We start from the raw sequence: 18,184 nt of genomic DNA on the forward strand, positions 1-18,184 counted from the left end.
GGTAATTCAAACTATTTCAAACGAATATATCNGAAGCAACTAGGATCTCTTTGCGGAGCAGGTGAGGGCCCATCACAGAATCACACTCACGGGGACAGGTATCGAGCTGCTGGATAATGACCGATGGCGATTTCGTCGCACTTCACAAATCATTTTGCTCTTTGATAAATTATACAAAACATACGGAGCAACTAGGATCTCTTTGCGGAGCAGGCGAGGGCCCTTCACGGAATCGCACGCGGGGACTGGTATAAAACCGCTGATAATGAACAGACGATTTCGTCGCACTTCACAAATTATTTTGCTCTTTGATAAATTATACAAAACATACGGAGCAACTAGGATCTCTTTGCGGAGCAGGTGAGGGCCCTTCACGCAATCGCACTCACGGCGATATACCAAAACCGCTGATAATGACCCAGGCGATTTCGTCGCACTTCACAAATCATTTTGCTCTTTGATAAAACAAAACATAAGATGTGACGAGGGTTTCGTTTTTGCGTTTCACTTTAAATACAGTGTAAACTCTATATAAATTACTCGATTTAACGAAAAACACCTTATAACGTCGAAATTTCCGTGTCACTCCATTTAACGAACACTTTCTATAATATCGAAAAATGCTCAGTCCCTGGAGTGTCGTTAGATAGACTTTACACTGTATTCGGGTTTTATTCGGGTAGAATAGTTAATTGAATGATCAAACGAACTTACCAAGTGAAGTTCGATCTAAATTATCCTGTTTTCGCCGAAGAGATTTATTTTACCATGTAGTACCCCTGTACGACAACCCAATCCGCACACAATATTCAGCGTAGTAGTAGTAAAAAACAAAAGAGCGGGCAACCCCACCCCTACCACGCTGTGGGCTCGGTGTCCGAGCGGTCTCATTATATTTAGAGAAGAGATGACATTGACGTTTACCTCCAGGGAAGAAGATATAGAAATCTTCGGGTTGGGAGGGACCTTAAATCTCTTCGGCGAAAACAGGATAATTTAGATCGAACTTCACTTGGTAAGTTCGTTTGATCATTCAATTAAATTTTTAATGCTATATTGTGTTACTCTTATTAAACAAATTTAATAAGATGTGATGAAAAAATACACCACATGCAGGAATTGAACCTACATCCTCGACTTCTCCGTTGTCGCGCTCTTACCATCTGAGCTAAATGAGTTTAATAAGAGAAATTTTATTTTTAGACAAATATTCTAATAATAATAAGTATTGGGAATGTATGTAGGTGTAGGTATATCCTCCCACCTCTATATTTATTTTACTTTACTCGGTGACCTACACTATTAACTTACCTGAAAGTCATCAAAAAAATCTTGTGATGCAGCAGAAGCAGCTTTTTGCTTTTTATGAAAAAGATTTGATAGTGCCCGAGCCTTGTTTATTCTTAACTGCCTAATTGTTTCTAAGCCACAACACTCGCAATAATTGAAATTATCTGCAAAAATATATTACACAATTATTTATAATAAGAACCAGCCGAGCTCAAGTGGAACTTGCGCATGAAGGAGTCTATTCCGTTATCAGAAAAAACGGTGCAAAAATCGTGTCTGTTTCTGTATATGTTGATAACAACTCAACACAGGCTATGCATGTGGTCATTTATTATTATTAAAATTTGTCGGGTTAAAGAAAAAAAATATTAAGCCGCTTACCGAGTATAATGTTGTCGCATTCCACACATCGACTGCACATTTGCATTTGTTTGCAGTTTCTTACAAATATTTTGCCATTACAAAAATTGCATGTCACTGGAAGTAAATAAGTACTTATTTTATTTAAATGCAGAAAGTCTTACAATCCACACATTAAGAAGAAAACAGAACAAAATTCACTTAAAAACACAACCTGCCTACATCCATACTAAACTAAAATACTACTCACCATCTTTACGAAGAGCCCTTCGCTTCATCCACATGCCACAATTGTGGCAATGTTTGCCAAGTGCAAGGAGATCCGGCTGTTAACAAAATGACGTAGATATCAAACAAATAATATTAAACGAAGACAGAGACATGACCAATGAAACAGTACAGTGAAATACTTACGATTTTCGGCATGATGTGCGTAGGTAATTCAAACTATTTCAAACGAATATATCACTGTGTGAAACTAAATGACATTGACATTTGAACTTCAACTTTATGGTTAGGGCTAATATTCTTTTTTGTGGTTGAATCGGCCAATATCAGGTTTAAAGAAAAAACACCTAACAAAGAGTGTATCATAAAAATCGCGAAACGCACTTTATTTATGGATCGATGACAACCCAGCAGTAAGGTTTTGGCGCTGATCGCATAGTGAGTGGATAGTGAACTACTAAAGATGGCGACAGCGGTTTGTTTGAAATTGTTTGTCAGTGCCATCGGAATTTAACGAAATTCTTCATTATCCGAATTTTGCGGATATATGTTGTCGACTCAAAATCGATATTTTTTTATGCTTTGTTATTCATATAAGGTTTCGATCCAGTCTACCGTACCCCTTGACGAAATTATTAATATAGATAAAGAGCTCTCTTGCTGTTCCATTTGACCTTCATACTTGTATAATGTATGTTTCCTAACTAAAATCATCAGCCTTTCAATTTCAATAGACCAGAAAGGGTGACATCACAAATTGGCCAAATAATTCAGGCCTAGATACAATACAGCGGTGTGGACTTCTATGATAGAACTTTCCAAAAAAGGCGGCGATTCCGACGTATGGCCATAGATGGTGATTGGTGATCTGTAAGGTTCTGTCTGCGCCACTTACCTAGTGCCTAGTGTCTTCCAGTCCAGTCAACTCAAGAACTCTTTTGAGAAACATTGTATGACTCACCTAAGTCGAGTATGTAGGGCCGCGCGCGCCACGCTGCGTGCACTAACATCAACCGAGAGACTACTTCACCAGATCGTCGGTCCGAGTGGGAAGCCTGTCTATACTATGACTAGACTATGGTCACCGCTCAAGAATAGACAGTTTGACACCATACCCCAATAATTGTAAACCACAGCTGTTTTAAAAAGACCCTTCATTCTGGTCTTAAAAACTTGATTTATTTTAAACTAGCTGACCCGGCGAACTTTGTTCCGCCTTAATGGCAATAAATAAGCAGACTTTTTTTTAAATTTCGAACGGGATAAAAAGTATCCTATGTCCTTCTCCTGGCTCTAAACTACCTCCCTGACAATTTTCAGCTAAATCGGTTTAGCCGTTCTTGAGTTATAAGCGAAGTAACTAACACGACTTTCTTTTATATATATAGATTACCTATAAATTACGATTTTTGTTCGCATTGTAATTGTAAAAAGTAGTTTATTTGAGTTGACAAAATAGTGACGTCACATGCTTGTAGTGCCATACAAAATCTATGGGAGAGTTTCGTTTTGACAGTTTTAAAAATTACGTCAATTGACTGTGGTGTCAACATGTCTATTATGAGTATGCAGCCTCGCAGCCCCATTAGGTATTGGTACCAGTCCAGTCCACAAGAGAACTCTTTTGAGACTCATAAGGAGCTCTCTTGCAGCAGTTGCGGCCCTATTAGAACTTGATGCCACTCACCTAAGTCGAGTATGTAGGCGGCATTAGTCTGCGCCACCTCATAGCCTCGCTCCGCCATGGCCAAATACTGTAGTAAGGCGGAGTCGGTGTCCCGCGCGCGCCACGCCGCGTGAGCTAACATCAGACGGGAGCCCCACCAGCCTCGCTCGCAGACGTTCTTGAATAGCTAAAAAAGGAGACAAAAAATCTTGTATAGCTGTAAGAAACAAGAAACTACTATTTAAACTAACTAAATGTTCCACTGGAGGGCACAGGCCTCACCTTATAAATAGCCAAGAAATAGAGCCACAGAATAATAATAAGTACTACGTAAAGAAGCTTTACTTCGCGAAGGTATTTAAAAAAAAATATGCTCAATGTCATTAACAATATGGTGTTACTAGCGGCCGCCCGCGACTTCGTACGCGTGGATCTCGTTTTACCCCCCCTCCATCTATCTTACGCGGTTCAGATTTTTTCATACAAATGTTTTTTCCCGCTAACTCCCGTTCCCGTGGGAATTTTGCAATATCCTGTTGTAACTAAGCTTTAAGTTTACTAAGGTACCTGCATGCCAAATTTCAAGCGTCTATCTTACGCGGTTTAGATTTTTATTTAGCCTGTCTCAAGAGTCAAGCACCATTTTGTTGACAAACGTCAGTGATCGGCACTGCGCCGAAGCTATAGGGCTGACTTCGGTAAAATGATGTGACGTGAGGTGCCAAACTGCGGAAAATGGCGGAGGAAATACATGATTTAGCATGAATTATCATGAATAATAATTAACTACTTATTTACCTCTCAGTGTCTTGAGTCAACTTAAAAAAGTACATTCTGTATTTATTATTATTTAGGCAGTTAAATACTGCACAGTATTTAGTACAAGATTTTTTTTATTTTCTTCCATCATACACAAGAATACGCGTGCGTGAGTCAATGTTCGCTCGTATGTGTGGCCTTGTCGAATAGTATCCTGTAGGTGGGCCATCGTGCGTGTTTTGTTTTCGATGTAAACTCGCGGAGATGAACAGGCCTGATAGAGCCTTTAAACGACCCACTAAAGTAAGAACACAGACCGAATAAAAATTGAGAAGAAAAAAAATTACACAACACGGGTACAGCTTAAGTTTGTGTGGGTGATATTTGTCTTTTAGAGTGCCTTCCAAAACATCTAAGAAACGTCTACGAACACGTAAGAAGTAAGAGCTTTTTCACAGTGATTTGTCTAGCGGTTGTGAATTTTCAATGTTAGTACTTTTCCTGGGAGTCTTAAGGTCAAGCAGGACTTGCGAAAGTCTTTAGGCTATGGAGTCGTTATAGAGCTTTTATACAGCTTTGCCAAATTAGAGTCTTTACCACTACTTGCAAAACTCGCTCGCCAAATTGTGGAGCCGTTATAGAACTGTTATACAGCTACACTCACCTCCACAGCGGTGGGGCAGGACTGCAGCACGCCCAGGCCTTGCGCGTGCATCTGGCCGAGGTGGAACAACGCCAGAACATGGCCCGACTGCGACGCTAGTGAGAAGTACTTGTTGGCCTGCTTGAAGTCGCGGCGGACGCCAATACCGCCTATAAAGATGTTATACAGCTGTTAGTGTTATAAGTAGTAAGTACGCTAGTGATGAAATAAGAACATCACTTGTTGGTTTATTGAAGTCGCCGAATGCCGATGCTGCGTATAAAGACGTTATACAGCTGTTAGTGCTATAAGCATGGTGTTGACATAATGAAAACATCACTTGTTGGCGTGCTAAAGTCGCGGCGGACGCCAATACCGCCTGTAAAGAAGTTGTGCAGTTGTTAGTGCTATAAGAACGCTGTTGATACAATATGAACATCATTTACGCTGGTGATATAATAAAAACATTATTTGTTGAGATGCAGGCACCACGCCTAGACACCGATGCCGCTTATGAAGAACTTATACAGCTTTTAGTGCTTTAAGCACGTATTTTGGAAGAAAAACGAAAGACGGAGTACAAAAGGTTCAAAAATGGCTACTACGTCTCCACAAACGTGTCGTAAGACACCCACATCTGTTCGATGGACTAACGACCACAGGTAAATGGCTGACAGCGTTATTATTTTAAATTAGTCGATAATTGCATTCTAGAAACGGTAAATGGGTAACCAAAAACATACAGTTCTCCCTATTTAATAAGCACTTACCAAAGTACATGTAGCCGAGATGCAGCTGGCCCTCCACCCAGCCTTGGTTAGCGGCCATCGTGAAGTACTTGAACGCCGTCGCCAGGTCCTTCGGCACCCCGCGGCCCTAAGCAACAAACATACGATTTGTCGGTCTATTCCACTTTGATCACCTGGCTTTGATCACCCAGGTGATCAAAGTGAACTCCAAGCGACAATTTGGTGTCCTTAGATCACCCATGGATAAGATGAACTAACAATTTACCTATAAATGACCTAATAATTTAACTGGTGTCCACTTTGATCACCCAGGTCATCATGGGTGATCAAAGGACACCAAATTGTCGCTTCGAATCCACTTTGACCACCTGGGTAATCAAAGCTAGGTGATCAAAGTAATCAGACATCTTCTTCTTTTCGTGTCGACAACAAACCTACACAGTGTCAGCCCAAAACTCCGCCACAAGAGTGGCGTTGTCAGCAGCAATCTTATAGAAGACGCATTTACAGACAATGTCACATCAATCTAAAAACAGTGGGACCCCAAAGAAAGAAAGACATTTTGTAGTTGTAATAAGAGTTATTCTGCATCAAAAATGTATAATCTGATCTACTATCGACTGCGTGACTAACGTTTGCGTGACAGAGGAGCAATACCTTTTAGCGACAGTGGCAGATAGACTCGAATCTAATTGTTAGATAACGGTATTGGGAATGATCCCCACAGACGATTTTATTCAATGTTTTTTTTTCTATTTTCTAAACAACGATTTGGAATGTGATCCCTTAATGTGGCTAAGGAATTTTGGGGGTTTGCAGTCATATTAAAGTAAGAATACCTGTAGATACATAATGCCGAGGCCGCTTTGTCCCACTGGGTTGTTCAGTTCTGCAGCCTTTCTGAAGTACCGCAGCGCTGTCTCGTTGTCAGCCTTGATGCCGTCACCGCCTTCTAGATAGATCTGTGAGGAAATAATTCAATTATTTATTAATATGTTTAGGGCACTTATACGTCCCAAAGTTTCAATTAAGTTTCCCTTATCACTATTTTAGGACAAGCCGAAAGTAAAGAATCAGCTGGTGCTAAATGTGTAGCAAGATGTAGCTTCACCCGGATGAATATTGATATACTATAGCTAAAACATTATGTCACTCAAGAATAAGGTAGCATTCTAATGGTAAAATAATTTTTGAAATTGGTCCATTTGGAAATTGGCCGTACAAAAAGTGTTAACTTTCCTCGGTATAATATTTTTTTTTAACTGGTAGCAATTTTTTTTAATTGGATGTAAAATAAAATTATTGTTAAGTAACTTTTATTGAGTTTGAGAAAATAGAATAGTTTCTCCCAATTTTCTACGAGCAAACTGAGTCTTTATAATATTACCTTTCCGAGGAATGCGTTGGCGATAGCGTTGCCGGCCTTAGCGGCCTGCGTGAAGTAGTGCAGCGCCTTGTTGATGTCCAGCGTCACGCCGCGCCCGCCTTGGAAGTGTAGCTGGCCGAGGCCCACCTGTGGGATAGCGTGGACGATTGTTACTAAAGCCCGGTCCGTGAGCACGTAGAATTTTGTCCACTGACCCCTAGCTGTCCTAGTCATTGGACAAAATTCTACGTGCTCACGGATCAGACTATAACAATAATTGAACAAATTGCTCACGTGGTTACACGATGATCCTGACAGTAACCCAATAGTCTTTATTAGCTTTTGCCCGCGACTTTGCCTGCATGAGCTGATATCACAGAAACCTTTTATGGGGCTCATGTCTCCTCATCAAAAACCGGAATAAAAACTATCCTGTTTCTCCCTGGGTCTTAAACTTTATCTATGTTAATTTCATGCAAATCGGTTCATCAATCCCCAAGCGATCGAAGGACTTGAAGGGGTAAGTAAGGATGGAGTAAGGAGTGATAATCCATCCGACCGATTTCGGCCATAGCGACCACTCCGACGAAGAGTATGCTTCATAAGAGGCCTCATCCTATTCATCATCATAATTTCAGGACACAGGACATTCCATTGCTGAATAGGACTCCACCAAAAATTTCCACATCGCCCTGTAGCGGCTTGCGTCCAGCGCCTTCCTGCTACCTTTAGGGAGCGTTGTCGCTGCGGCGTCCTGCATATAAAAACAATGATATGCCAGACGATGCGTTCCGGCGCCGCACCGCAGGCACACCGCACTTCGATTGAGCGAAACGGTGCCGTTGCGGCGCCGCATACCACATGTATACAACGGGCTCAATGGACAATTTGACACCATTCTCCAATAATTCGAAATCACAACTTTTCTAAAATGTCACTTTATTCTGGTCTTAAAAACTTAATTAATTTTAAATTACCTGTAAATTACGATTTTTGGTCGCACTGTAATTGAAAAAAGTATTTTATTTGAGTTGACAAAATAGTGACGTCACTTGCTTGTAGTGCCATACAAAATCTATGGGAGAGTTTCGTTTTGACAGTTTTAAAAAGTACGTCAATTTACGGTGGTGTCAACATGTCTATTTCTCCGATCACCATCGTCGCTGCAGGAGGCCTGTAGCAGCCTAGACGGGCTGCTCGCCTTCTGGGAGGATCTGGGGTGGTTGGAGTAGGAAGATAAACCACAAATCGCGCACAATGACCCAATCATGAGGCTAAGTGCGGTATTCGATTGCCCTGCAAAACTAACTAACCACATGACGTGTACAGTGATGCGGAAAAATGTTTGCGGTGCGGTTGCCGCACTGCACCGTGTAGCTTCTCATTTATGAGGTCGTCTGGTCTCCCTTTTTTTTTTTCAGCCAAATGACGTCCACTGCTGGACAAAGGCCTCCCCCAAGGTTTTCCACAATGAACGGTCCTGCGCTGCCCGCATCCAGGCTCTTTTGGGCGGGGCACATAGCTCGTAGAGACGATGGCCGTTGGGGCAGGAAAGTTCTCGAGTGGCGACCACGGGCTGGAAGACGTAGCGTGGGCAGGCCTCCTACTAGGTGGACTGACGATCTGGTAAAGGTCGCGGGAAGGGTCGTCGGTCCACCTCATACATTCTATTCAAGGTATACCTGGGCCTGCACGTCGCCCTTCTCGGCCAGCAGCTGGTAGTACTCGATGAGGTCGGAGTCCAGTGCGCCGCCGCCCTCCGCCTCGTCCGCCAGCCGCGTGCGGTGCACAGCGGGGCCGCCGCTCCAGCTCACAGTACGGGCCACTAGAAACACATATGCCACCAGAATTATATTATTGGTAGAATACTACATAGGTAAAGTCCGGTCGCCGAGCAGATAGAATTTCGTCCAATAACCCCAAGCTACCCACACTCATTGCGCACACACACACAGTCGCGACAGCAATATAATTACGTGCAAGTATAAGGATGGGTAGCTTGGGGTCATTGGACGAAATTCTATCTGCTCGGCGACCGAACTTTATAATGCAACATTGGCAGAATCCAACATTGACGCCAGACCAGAGTAATTAAGTGTTAGGTAATCGAATAAGTCAACACAACAGTGACAGAAACCAGACCCAGCAACTTTGGTAAATGCAACACTGGCAAATACAATATCAGCAACTGCAACATGGACTGAATGCCACAAGGACAAAATGCAATAGAGCTAGACTGCAACTTTACAACATAAAATTGGTATAATACAATCGGCCATATTGCGCACTGAGTGTTTCGTAATTTTTACTATCCTAACATTGCCTTTACTTACTTTGTGCCTATGTCTATTTGATGGTCAATGTCCGTCAGAGGCCTAGCGCGCGGCCGCACGAGGGCACGCTGACGTCATGGCGTGCTGTAAGCCATCGCGCGCAGAGTGCAGGACGAGAGCCTCGGCAGTTGCTATCGGACACTCACCCTCGGTGGCTAGAGTCATGTAGAGGCCTAGCGCGCGGCACACGAGGGCACGGTGACGTCATGGCGTGCTGTGAGCCATCGCGCCAAGTGTAGGACGAGAGCCTCGGCAGTTGCTATCGGACACTCACCCTCAGTGGCTAGAGTCATGTAGAGGCCTAGCGCGCGGCCGCACGAGGGCACGGTGACGTCATGGCGTGCTGTGAGCCATCGCGCCAAGTGTAGGACGAGAGCCTCGGCAGTTGCTATCGGACACTCACCCTCAGTGGCTAGAGTCATGTAGAGGCCTAGCGCGCGGCACACGAGGGCACGGTGACGTCATGGCGTGCTGTGAGCCATCGCGCCAAGTGTAGGACGAGAGCCTCGGCAGTTGCTATCGGACACTCACCCTCAGTGGCTAGGGTCATGTAGAGGCCTATAGATATTAGCACGTCACTACCTTGTTTAATATACCACGCAATCTTGTATACCCATTCTTATAAGATACACCATACAAGAATGCATGGTAAATTCAGTGAACTGCTCCTGAATTGAATATACCTACTACTACTATTTCTATTTATCTATATTAACCGGCAGACAGTGGTGACTGAGTTTGTTGCGGCGCTTCTTCTCAGCACTTGCCAAATGTTGGTCTCGAAGCGCTGGTAGGGTAAAAAGATTATGAGACATGTAGAGGCTCCTTAAGAGCAAAATGACGATTTGTAAGAACTATTTATTAGTCTAAACAAATAAAGAAATTTCGACTTTGACTTTGCTATCAGACACTCACCCTCAGTGGCTAGAGTCATGCAGAGGCCTAGCGCGCGACTGCATGAGGACGGCACGGTGACGCCGGCCCAGTAGCGGTAGGCAAGCGCCGTCAATTCATGGCGTGCTGTGAGCCATCGCGCCAAGTGTAGGACGAGAGCCTCGGCAGTTGCTATCGGACACTCACCCTCAGTGGCTAGAGTCATGTAGAGGCTAGCGCGCGACCACACGAGGGCACGGTGACGTCATGGCGTACTCTGAGCCATCGCGCGCAGAGTGTAGGACGAGAGCCTCGGCAGTTGCTATCGGACACTCACCCTCAGTGGCTAGAGTCATGTAGAGGCCTAGCGCGCGACCACACGAGGGCACGGTGACGTCATGGCGTGCTGTGAGCCATCGCGCGCAGAGTGTAGGACGAGGGCCTCGGCAGTTGCTATCGGACACTCACCCTCAGTGGCTAGGGTCATGTAGAGGCCTATAGATATTAGCACGTCACTACCTTGTTTAATATACCACGCAATCTTGTATACCCATTCTTATAAGATACACCATACAAGAATGCATGGTAAATTCAGTGAACTGCTCCTGAATTGAATGTACCTACTACTACTATTTCTATTTATCTATATTAACCGGCAGACAGTGGTGACTGAGTTTGTTGCGGCGCTTCTTTTCAGCACTCGCCAAATGTTGGTCTCGAAGCGCTGGTAGGGTAAAAAGATTATGAGACATGTAGAGGCTCCTTAAGAGCAAAATTACGATTTGTAAGAACTATTTATTAGTCTAAACAAATAAAGAAATTTTGACTTTGACTTTTTGACTTTGACTTTGCTATCAGACACTCACCCTCAGTGGCTAGAGTCATGTAGAGGCCTAGCGCGCGACTGCATGACGACGGCACGGTGACGCCGGCCCAGTAGCGGTAGGCGAGCGCCATCATGGCATACTCGCTGTGAGACATCGCGCCAAGCGTGTAGTGTACCAGGGCCTTTGCTTGCGATACCGGTACGCTCACACCGGTGGCGTAAAGGAAGCCCATGCCCTGGATAAAAAGACGTAACATAAGTCACATGAGAACTTTTAAGAGGCTGCGCAAACTGATTAAACAAACGATCACGGATACTTCTGGATCGTAGATTATAAGTAATGATGCTTTAAGTTTCGCTAAAATCCGTTCAGTGGTTTTTGCATGAATGAATATGTACTCATATAGATGTACATATGTGTAAATATAATAAACTTTCGTATTTATAATAATAGTAGGATGTAAACTACATAATATTTTCTGTATCTCAACTGACATTGAGTTGGCTATCGGGATGATCTTTGTTTTGTAGTGTATTGTTTAGGTAGTGTTGTGTGAACTTGTGTGGATATAATTTAAGGGAAACCTGTTATTGGCCATATTGTATGTTAAATTTATGTATGGTAAAATTGTATAAATACGCTGTTGGTTTTCTCAATATAAAAAGCACACCTCACAGACAATGCCCGTTTTCACTATAAATCTCTAATTTGTGACCCCTATGAAATCAAAATTCCTGTTATGTGTTACCATAGGGGTTACTTAAAAATTAGGGATTGATAGTGAAAAAGTGACTAAAATTGCGCAGTCTCTTAAACAATTTTACCATTAGCTATAAAAGTAATCCCACCAAAAACATTCTGTAAAAAACTAGCCAAGTCTCGATGGAGCTGCTTGTTTATCTCTAAAAAGTAATGAAATCTAGACAAAGTCGTGCCAAGTCTATGGTTCCTTACTGCAATTTCTTTATTATTATAGTTAATGTTGTGTGACTTGGCCGTTGAAGGGTGACAAAACCAGGTGCTCCATGACACCTACCCATTGACGATGGAAAATTGCCACTTGGAAAACGTTGATTCAACAATAACCAGTCAATTATGTAGGTTTAATAAAGCTGCGTATTTCAATAATACTTATGATTATCTTAATAAAGATTGTTGAACGGCCAAGTCACACAACATTAACTATAATAATAAAGAAATTGCAGTAAGGAACCATAGACTTGGCACGACTTTGTCTAGATTTCATTACTTTTTAGAGATAAACAAGCAGCTCCATCGAGACTTGGCTAGTTTTTTACAGAATGTTTTTGGTGGGATTACTTTTATAGCTAATGGTAAAATTGTTTAAGAGACTGCGCAATTTTAGTCACTTTTTCACTATCAATCCCTAATTTTTAAGTAACCCCTATGGTAACACATAACAGGAATTTTGATTTCATAGGGGTCACAAATTAGAGATTTATAGTGAAAACGGGCATTGTCTGTGAGGTGTGCTTTTTATATTGAGAAAACCAACAGCGTATTTATACAATTTTACCATACATAAATTTAACATACAATATGGCCAATAACAGGTTTCCCTTAAATTATATCCACACAAGTTCACACAACACTACCTAAACAATACACTACAAAACAAAGATCATCCCGATAGCCAACTCAATGTCAGTTGAGATACAGAAAATATTATGTAGTTTACATCCTACTATTATTATAAATACGAAAGTTTATTATATTTACACATATGTACATCTATATGAGTACATATTCATTCATGCAAAAACCACTGAACGGATTTTAGCGAAACTTAAAGCATCATTACTTATAATCTACGATCCAGAAGTATCCGTGATCGTTTGTTTAATCAGTTTGCGCAGCCTCTTAAAAGTTCTCATGTGACTTATGTTACGTCTTTTTATCCAGGGCATGGGCTTCCTTTACGCCACCGGTGTGAGCGTACCGGTATCGCAAGCAAAGGCCCTGGTACACTACACGCTTGGCGCGATGTCTCACAGCGAGTATGCCATGATGGCGCTCGCCTACCGCTACTGGGCCGGCGTCACCGTGCCGTCGTCNCCTTCGCGCTCGACTTGGCGGGGGCACTGCCGTGCCCCCAGATTAAAATAGTTGCTAGTGCGGTAATTACTGGTAAGGTAACATTATAATCACTTGCATTGCATACTTTAAATTAACATAATTAAGTTGTTTGGCTAATGATGTCAACTAACATTCTATAAATTGCTTTGTATAATGCGATTAGGTAATATAATATTTAATTTTGATGTACAGTCGCGGAATGAAAAGGTTCGTCACCTTAGTGTCGGTTTTCGTTTGCACTAGGTACTGTAAGAGTCAAATCTGCCAACATAACAGTGCAAGAAACAGTGCTGCTAACATTTAAATAAATATGACGTTTGCTAACGAATAAGGTTTTGCTTGTTTATTTTTCTATCCCATCAGTGCAATGCAATGATGACATTGACCAATTGACAAGTTTTTTTTATTTAAAAGAAATAATAATGGCAGGTTGAACCAACAAGAAGGTTTTAGTTTATCAATCATAATCTTCTTGACAAGATAAATCGTCAAACAACTTTGATCTGAATAATTTTGAACTTTACTGACGAACAGTTAAAGATTATTTTCTCTAACTCGAGATTATTCTGTAACATAGTTTCAAAGGGTAATATGTGCTCGCGATTCGTTGAAGGAATCAATTTGAAAACTGACGAACCTTTTCATTCCGTGACTGTACTATCGGCAACAGTGTTAACTGGCCATTGTCGGTCATGTCGTCTTGTTCTATCGCAAAGAATCACCATTAGATCAGAGCGAGAGCAAACACGGAAATGGATAGTTAACACTGAGGCCGTGTGTAGGTACGCATTTAACACACTCAGTTCGATAGGTAGCACTTCCAATAGATATGACCCACGTTTGGCGAACTATCGTGGAGTTTGGTCCACGATAGTTCGCCTAGCCAACTCACCGCGTGAGCATCACCATTTCCCTCCTCAGCCAATGTCTCGAATATGCTCCTAGCCTTATCCACGTCTAGTTCTACTCCCTCCCCAAAGATGTGCGACCAAGCCAGCTTGATCTTGGCAGGGACGTAGCCTTTCTCGACTTGATCTTACAGGCATGTAGCAGTTAAATAACTTACCGCATGAGCATCACCATTTCCCTCCTCAGACAGCGTTTCAAATATGCTTCTAGCCTTATCCACATCAAGTTCTACACCCTCTCCGAAGATATGAGACCAAGCCAGCTTGATCTTGGCAGGGACGTAGCCTTTTTCCGCAGCGTGCTGAACTTGCAAAATGGCGCCGCGTAGGTCCGGAGAGCGACGCTTTAGCTTTGCTACAGCGGCGTCGTATATTTCTTTGGCTGGAATCATTTTGTGGATAGAAACAGTATGATTTTGTATAGGTTAAACTTAGGCTAAAGAGGCAGTGTTAAACCCTAAGGAGGAGTTTAGGACTAAACCCTAAACAGGCATTGGGGGCCTTAGATACTCAATACTCAATTCTTTATTGCATCCATAAAATGTTACCACATAGCATAGAGGGACTTAGCTGAGATTAGATTAGATGGATTAGCTTTTTAGCTGATGTTTACAAATAGAAACCATAAAATCATTATAACCCTCAAAGCCATCAAAGGTTTCAGGTTTCAAAAACTTAACTTAGATATTTTCTTCATTCAAGCTGTAAAAAATTCTGCATAATTTTTTATTAGCATTCACTTACAAGACTTCGACTTTTAACCCATACACGGTTCACAAAAAATACACAATATTAAAACTAAGGCTATAACCCCGCTATAATGTATTCTACTACTCTTACCAATAATAAAAATGTATTTCTCTCACAACAGATCAGTAACATATTTAGGAAAAAACATTTCGGATAATATATCTATTTAACTATAGATCAGCATTGTGAGAGCTGGCTACTCTTACCATTGAATAAATATAGAAAAAATATGTTTTATAAATACCTTCTTGCAGTTCAGGCGTAAGCTCCTCCTCTTGCTCTGGAGGCAGTATACTCTCTAGAAAACTCTTTTGCTGTTCTTCCATTTTCTGTAAACAACAGCTTAATTTAATTTCAGATTCATTGGTAGCAATAAAAGTATTATAAAACTTATAAGCACATCTAGCTAGACAAAGAGAAGTACAACTCAAAATAATGATTTATACAGGAACAGCAAGTAGGTATTTTGGCGCAGACTCCAATAATCACACTAACTTAGTTTTGGATTATTTTCAGTTGTAATATTCCCTATCTAGGAGTACAATATTATGCTAATGTAATTAGCAATCTGAATCAGCTATTTATAAACATTCTAATGTGTTGAACTTGAAGAGTTTAACTTACATCTATTTCAGTAGTAGTTTCATCGGTTCCTTTGACATCGCGGAACCAACTGGGCTCTGTGTTCCTTAAGATGCTTTTCTTCAGGATGTTTAGTGTATACTCCATCTGATCAAGTTGGATATCTGAATAAAAGGAAATTTATATTTTAATTGGTATTCAAACTTAATGATATTAGGGTCATTCCATGACAAATGTTACCGAGGGTGAAAAACTAAATATGTTCTTTTCGCATTAAATCTGATGAATTTTGAAAGTACACTTTCCAAATTATAATGTGCAACAAAAAAAATCTGAAGGAAACATGTAGTTTTTAAGTTATTAGTCTTCAAAGTCTATACTCAAGTCAAGTGTCTGAATGATTATTTTCTCTCTAATTACTGGTAATACGATTTTAAAAAAACTATCAATCTGTGAACCGTTTTGCCACTATATGATTTGAGGGTATTTATCATAGTATTGGTAGATAGCGTCATAGTTCCAAAAAAATGGATAATTATCAAGTTTTAAGTGTGTTTTCTTGTTACTTCGGCGATGTAACACCCGAAACAGAAAAACAGGTATTTGTTTTATTGTTGTACCTTGCACATGGATTAGGGTAACAATATTTGGTAAAAGTAAGGTCATGGTAGTAATGATTTCAAATAGTAACTAATATCTGAGCATGATACTAATTAAGTATGTTTCTTTCTTGATTAAAAACTGTAACACCCGAAACGTTTCGGGTATTACATTTTTATTTATATGTCGATAATGTGTGTATATTGCTTGGAGAAGTGAAAAAGTATTACTGTGAGGGTCCTTTGACCTCCCACTAGCGCTGGCATCGGAAAAGGAGTCATATTTCTCAATTTAAGACTTTTTTGAAATGTCGACTTAACACTAAAATTAAGGTATTGCTAAAAAGTGTCGATGTTTGACATTTCCAATAAATATCGTAATTAGAAATTAAAGTAATGCTATTTCAAGCCAAAAACAATAGAAAAAGCTATATTCTGAGGAAAAATTAAACTTGAACTTTGTATATTTAAAAAAAAAAGCTGCTTCGTAATTTCAAACCAGAATTCGCTCTATTTGTGTTTATTTGTTGTACTCCTTATTTTGTAGTACCTAGAGACTAATAAAACACCGATTTTATCGATAAAACGAGTTGAATTTTCGTACTCGTAACACCCGAAACAGAACCATTGTAACACCCGAAACAAAGAAAAAAATTATAAAAAAATAGTAAAACGTTTTATTTAACAGTGATTGTATGTTACATGGTTTGTAAATGTCATACTTTAGAAGTCCTGTAAGTTTAAGGTATGCTTCCTTAAGAAAATTCGCTAAATTTCGAGTAAACGCAGCAACAGTCAGAACATAGAGGCAAAATCTCGTAACGCCCGAAACGCACACTTTTCGACTCATATTTTCGTTATCCTACATTCTAAGCTGTACAAACTTTATTATTAAGATAAAACAACTAAAAACGGACAGATTAAGGCACTAACATTATTAAAATACTATTTCAAAATACATGAAATTGTTGAATATGTGTGTACGAACGTAACACCCGAAACGATGGAATGACCCGATAAAAACTCCCTAATGCCAAAGGATGTTGTACTCATCAAAGTAGTTTGATAACTTTTTTGTACAGAGCAGGGTAAAAGGCAAACTTAATCCTATTTGGCATTAACTGTGTGACTTTTTGTCTCCAAAATAGTCTGGCACCAGGAATTTCTGGATTTTTTGAATTTTATGAATTGTTTTAAAGATTCACCAACCAGGTGTATGCTACTTTAGTAATACTGACTATAAGATCTAGTGATTTGGTCAGAGGGCAGGTTTACGTTTAGACTAAGGTAAAAAATACCATAATGTAATAGAAAAGGTAGTAGTAGTACTGGCTTTTTGTTTTACCTTTGTTTGGCTCCTCATCCTTCCCCTCTTGGGACTTTTTAATAGCATCGGCATACTCCTGAAGTGTCGAAATCTCTTTGTTGACAGCGTCGGTCAATTCTTTGATGTATTCCGAGTCCACTTTGGCCCCGGTGTCCAAGCTGTCTGAAGCATCTTCTTCTTCTGTTTCCTTCTTCGTTTCTGGACCAAGAAGCTCAGCAGCCGACAGAGTGACGCATAAACACAGCGCAAGAAGTTCTAGTCGCTTCATGTTGCTCAAAAACCCGACAAACAAGTAAAGATTACGTGTCCCTTACTTGATCAAATGCAACACGTCTTTTGTACGGATAAATATTTCGACGAAGTTTCAAATCATTTTAAACATATGCCAATAAATAACAAACACGTGTAGCAATTGCTAACAATTCACAAACCACATTTTTCAGCACAAATAGCCACTATTTTTCTCGAAAAATAATGATCGATCTCATTCAGTAATCTGACAGTTGATAACATAATGCTGCACCATATTCAAGAATCGAATCGATATCGATGTAGCTATAGAATACGAGTACAGACGGAAAATCTAATAATAAAATTTATAATTAATTTTATGTCATATTTGCTGACTTATGTTTTTAATAATGCATTCATTGTATTAATTTTGTTTTTTAGACAAATGTTTTAACATCGCAGTATGTATGTGTGTAATATTAAAAAAAAAATTACACATAGGTACATATTATACTGCTCCGAACTGTGTAATTGTGTACCCATGTTTTGCAAAACATTTATTTTTTTGTTTATTTTCTGTGACTCGGGGTCGAGAG

At 40.5% G+C, this 18,184-nt stretch overlaps 1 protein-coding gene across 2 annotated transcripts in view; it reads right to left on the reverse strand.

The window, feature by feature from the left end:
* Positions 1-17,874, reverse strand: part of Hrd3 (HMG-coA reductase degradation 3) — a 34,202-nt gene extending 16,328 nt beyond the window's left edge. Inside the window, exons 1-12 of one of the 2 annotated variants that reach the window (XM_028312879.1) lie at positions 17,376-17,874; positions 15,474-15,595; positions 15,094-15,178; positions 14,386-14,481; positions 14,084-14,211; positions 11,134-11,329; positions 8,744-8,886; positions 7,083-7,208; positions 6,535-6,657; positions 5,717-5,822; positions 4,968-5,116; positions 3,566-3,731 (exon numbers count right to left, since the gene is read on the reverse strand). In XM_028312879.1, coding sequence (XP_028168680.1) covers positions 3,566-3,731; positions 4,968-5,116; positions 5,717-5,822; positions 6,535-6,657; positions 7,083-7,208; positions 8,744-8,886; positions 11,134-11,329; positions 14,084-14,211; positions 14,386-14,481; positions 15,094-15,178; positions 15,474-15,595; positions 17,376-17,625 — 1,690 coding nt within the window. In that variant the 5' untranslated portion in view covers positions 17,626-17,874. Of the gene's footprint in view, positions 1-3,565; positions 3,732-4,967; positions 5,117-5,716; positions 5,823-6,534; positions 6,658-7,082; positions 7,209-8,743; positions 8,887-11,133; positions 11,330-14,083; positions 14,212-14,257; positions 14,482-15,093; positions 15,179-15,473; positions 15,596-17,375 lie in introns of both variants that reach the window. The other variant, XM_028312878.1, reaches the window with a different exon arrangement.
* Positions 17,875-18,184: the final 310 nt, after the last annotated feature.

This window comes from Ostrinia furnacalis, unplaced genomic scaffold (genome assembly GCF_004193835.3).
Source record: "Ostrinia furnacalis isolate ACB-3 unplaced genomic scaffold, ASM419383v2 OfSCF4122, whole genome shotgun sequence".
NCBI classification, from domain to species: Eukaryota; Metazoa; Arthropoda; class Insecta; order Lepidoptera; family Crambidae; genus Ostrinia; species Ostrinia furnacalis.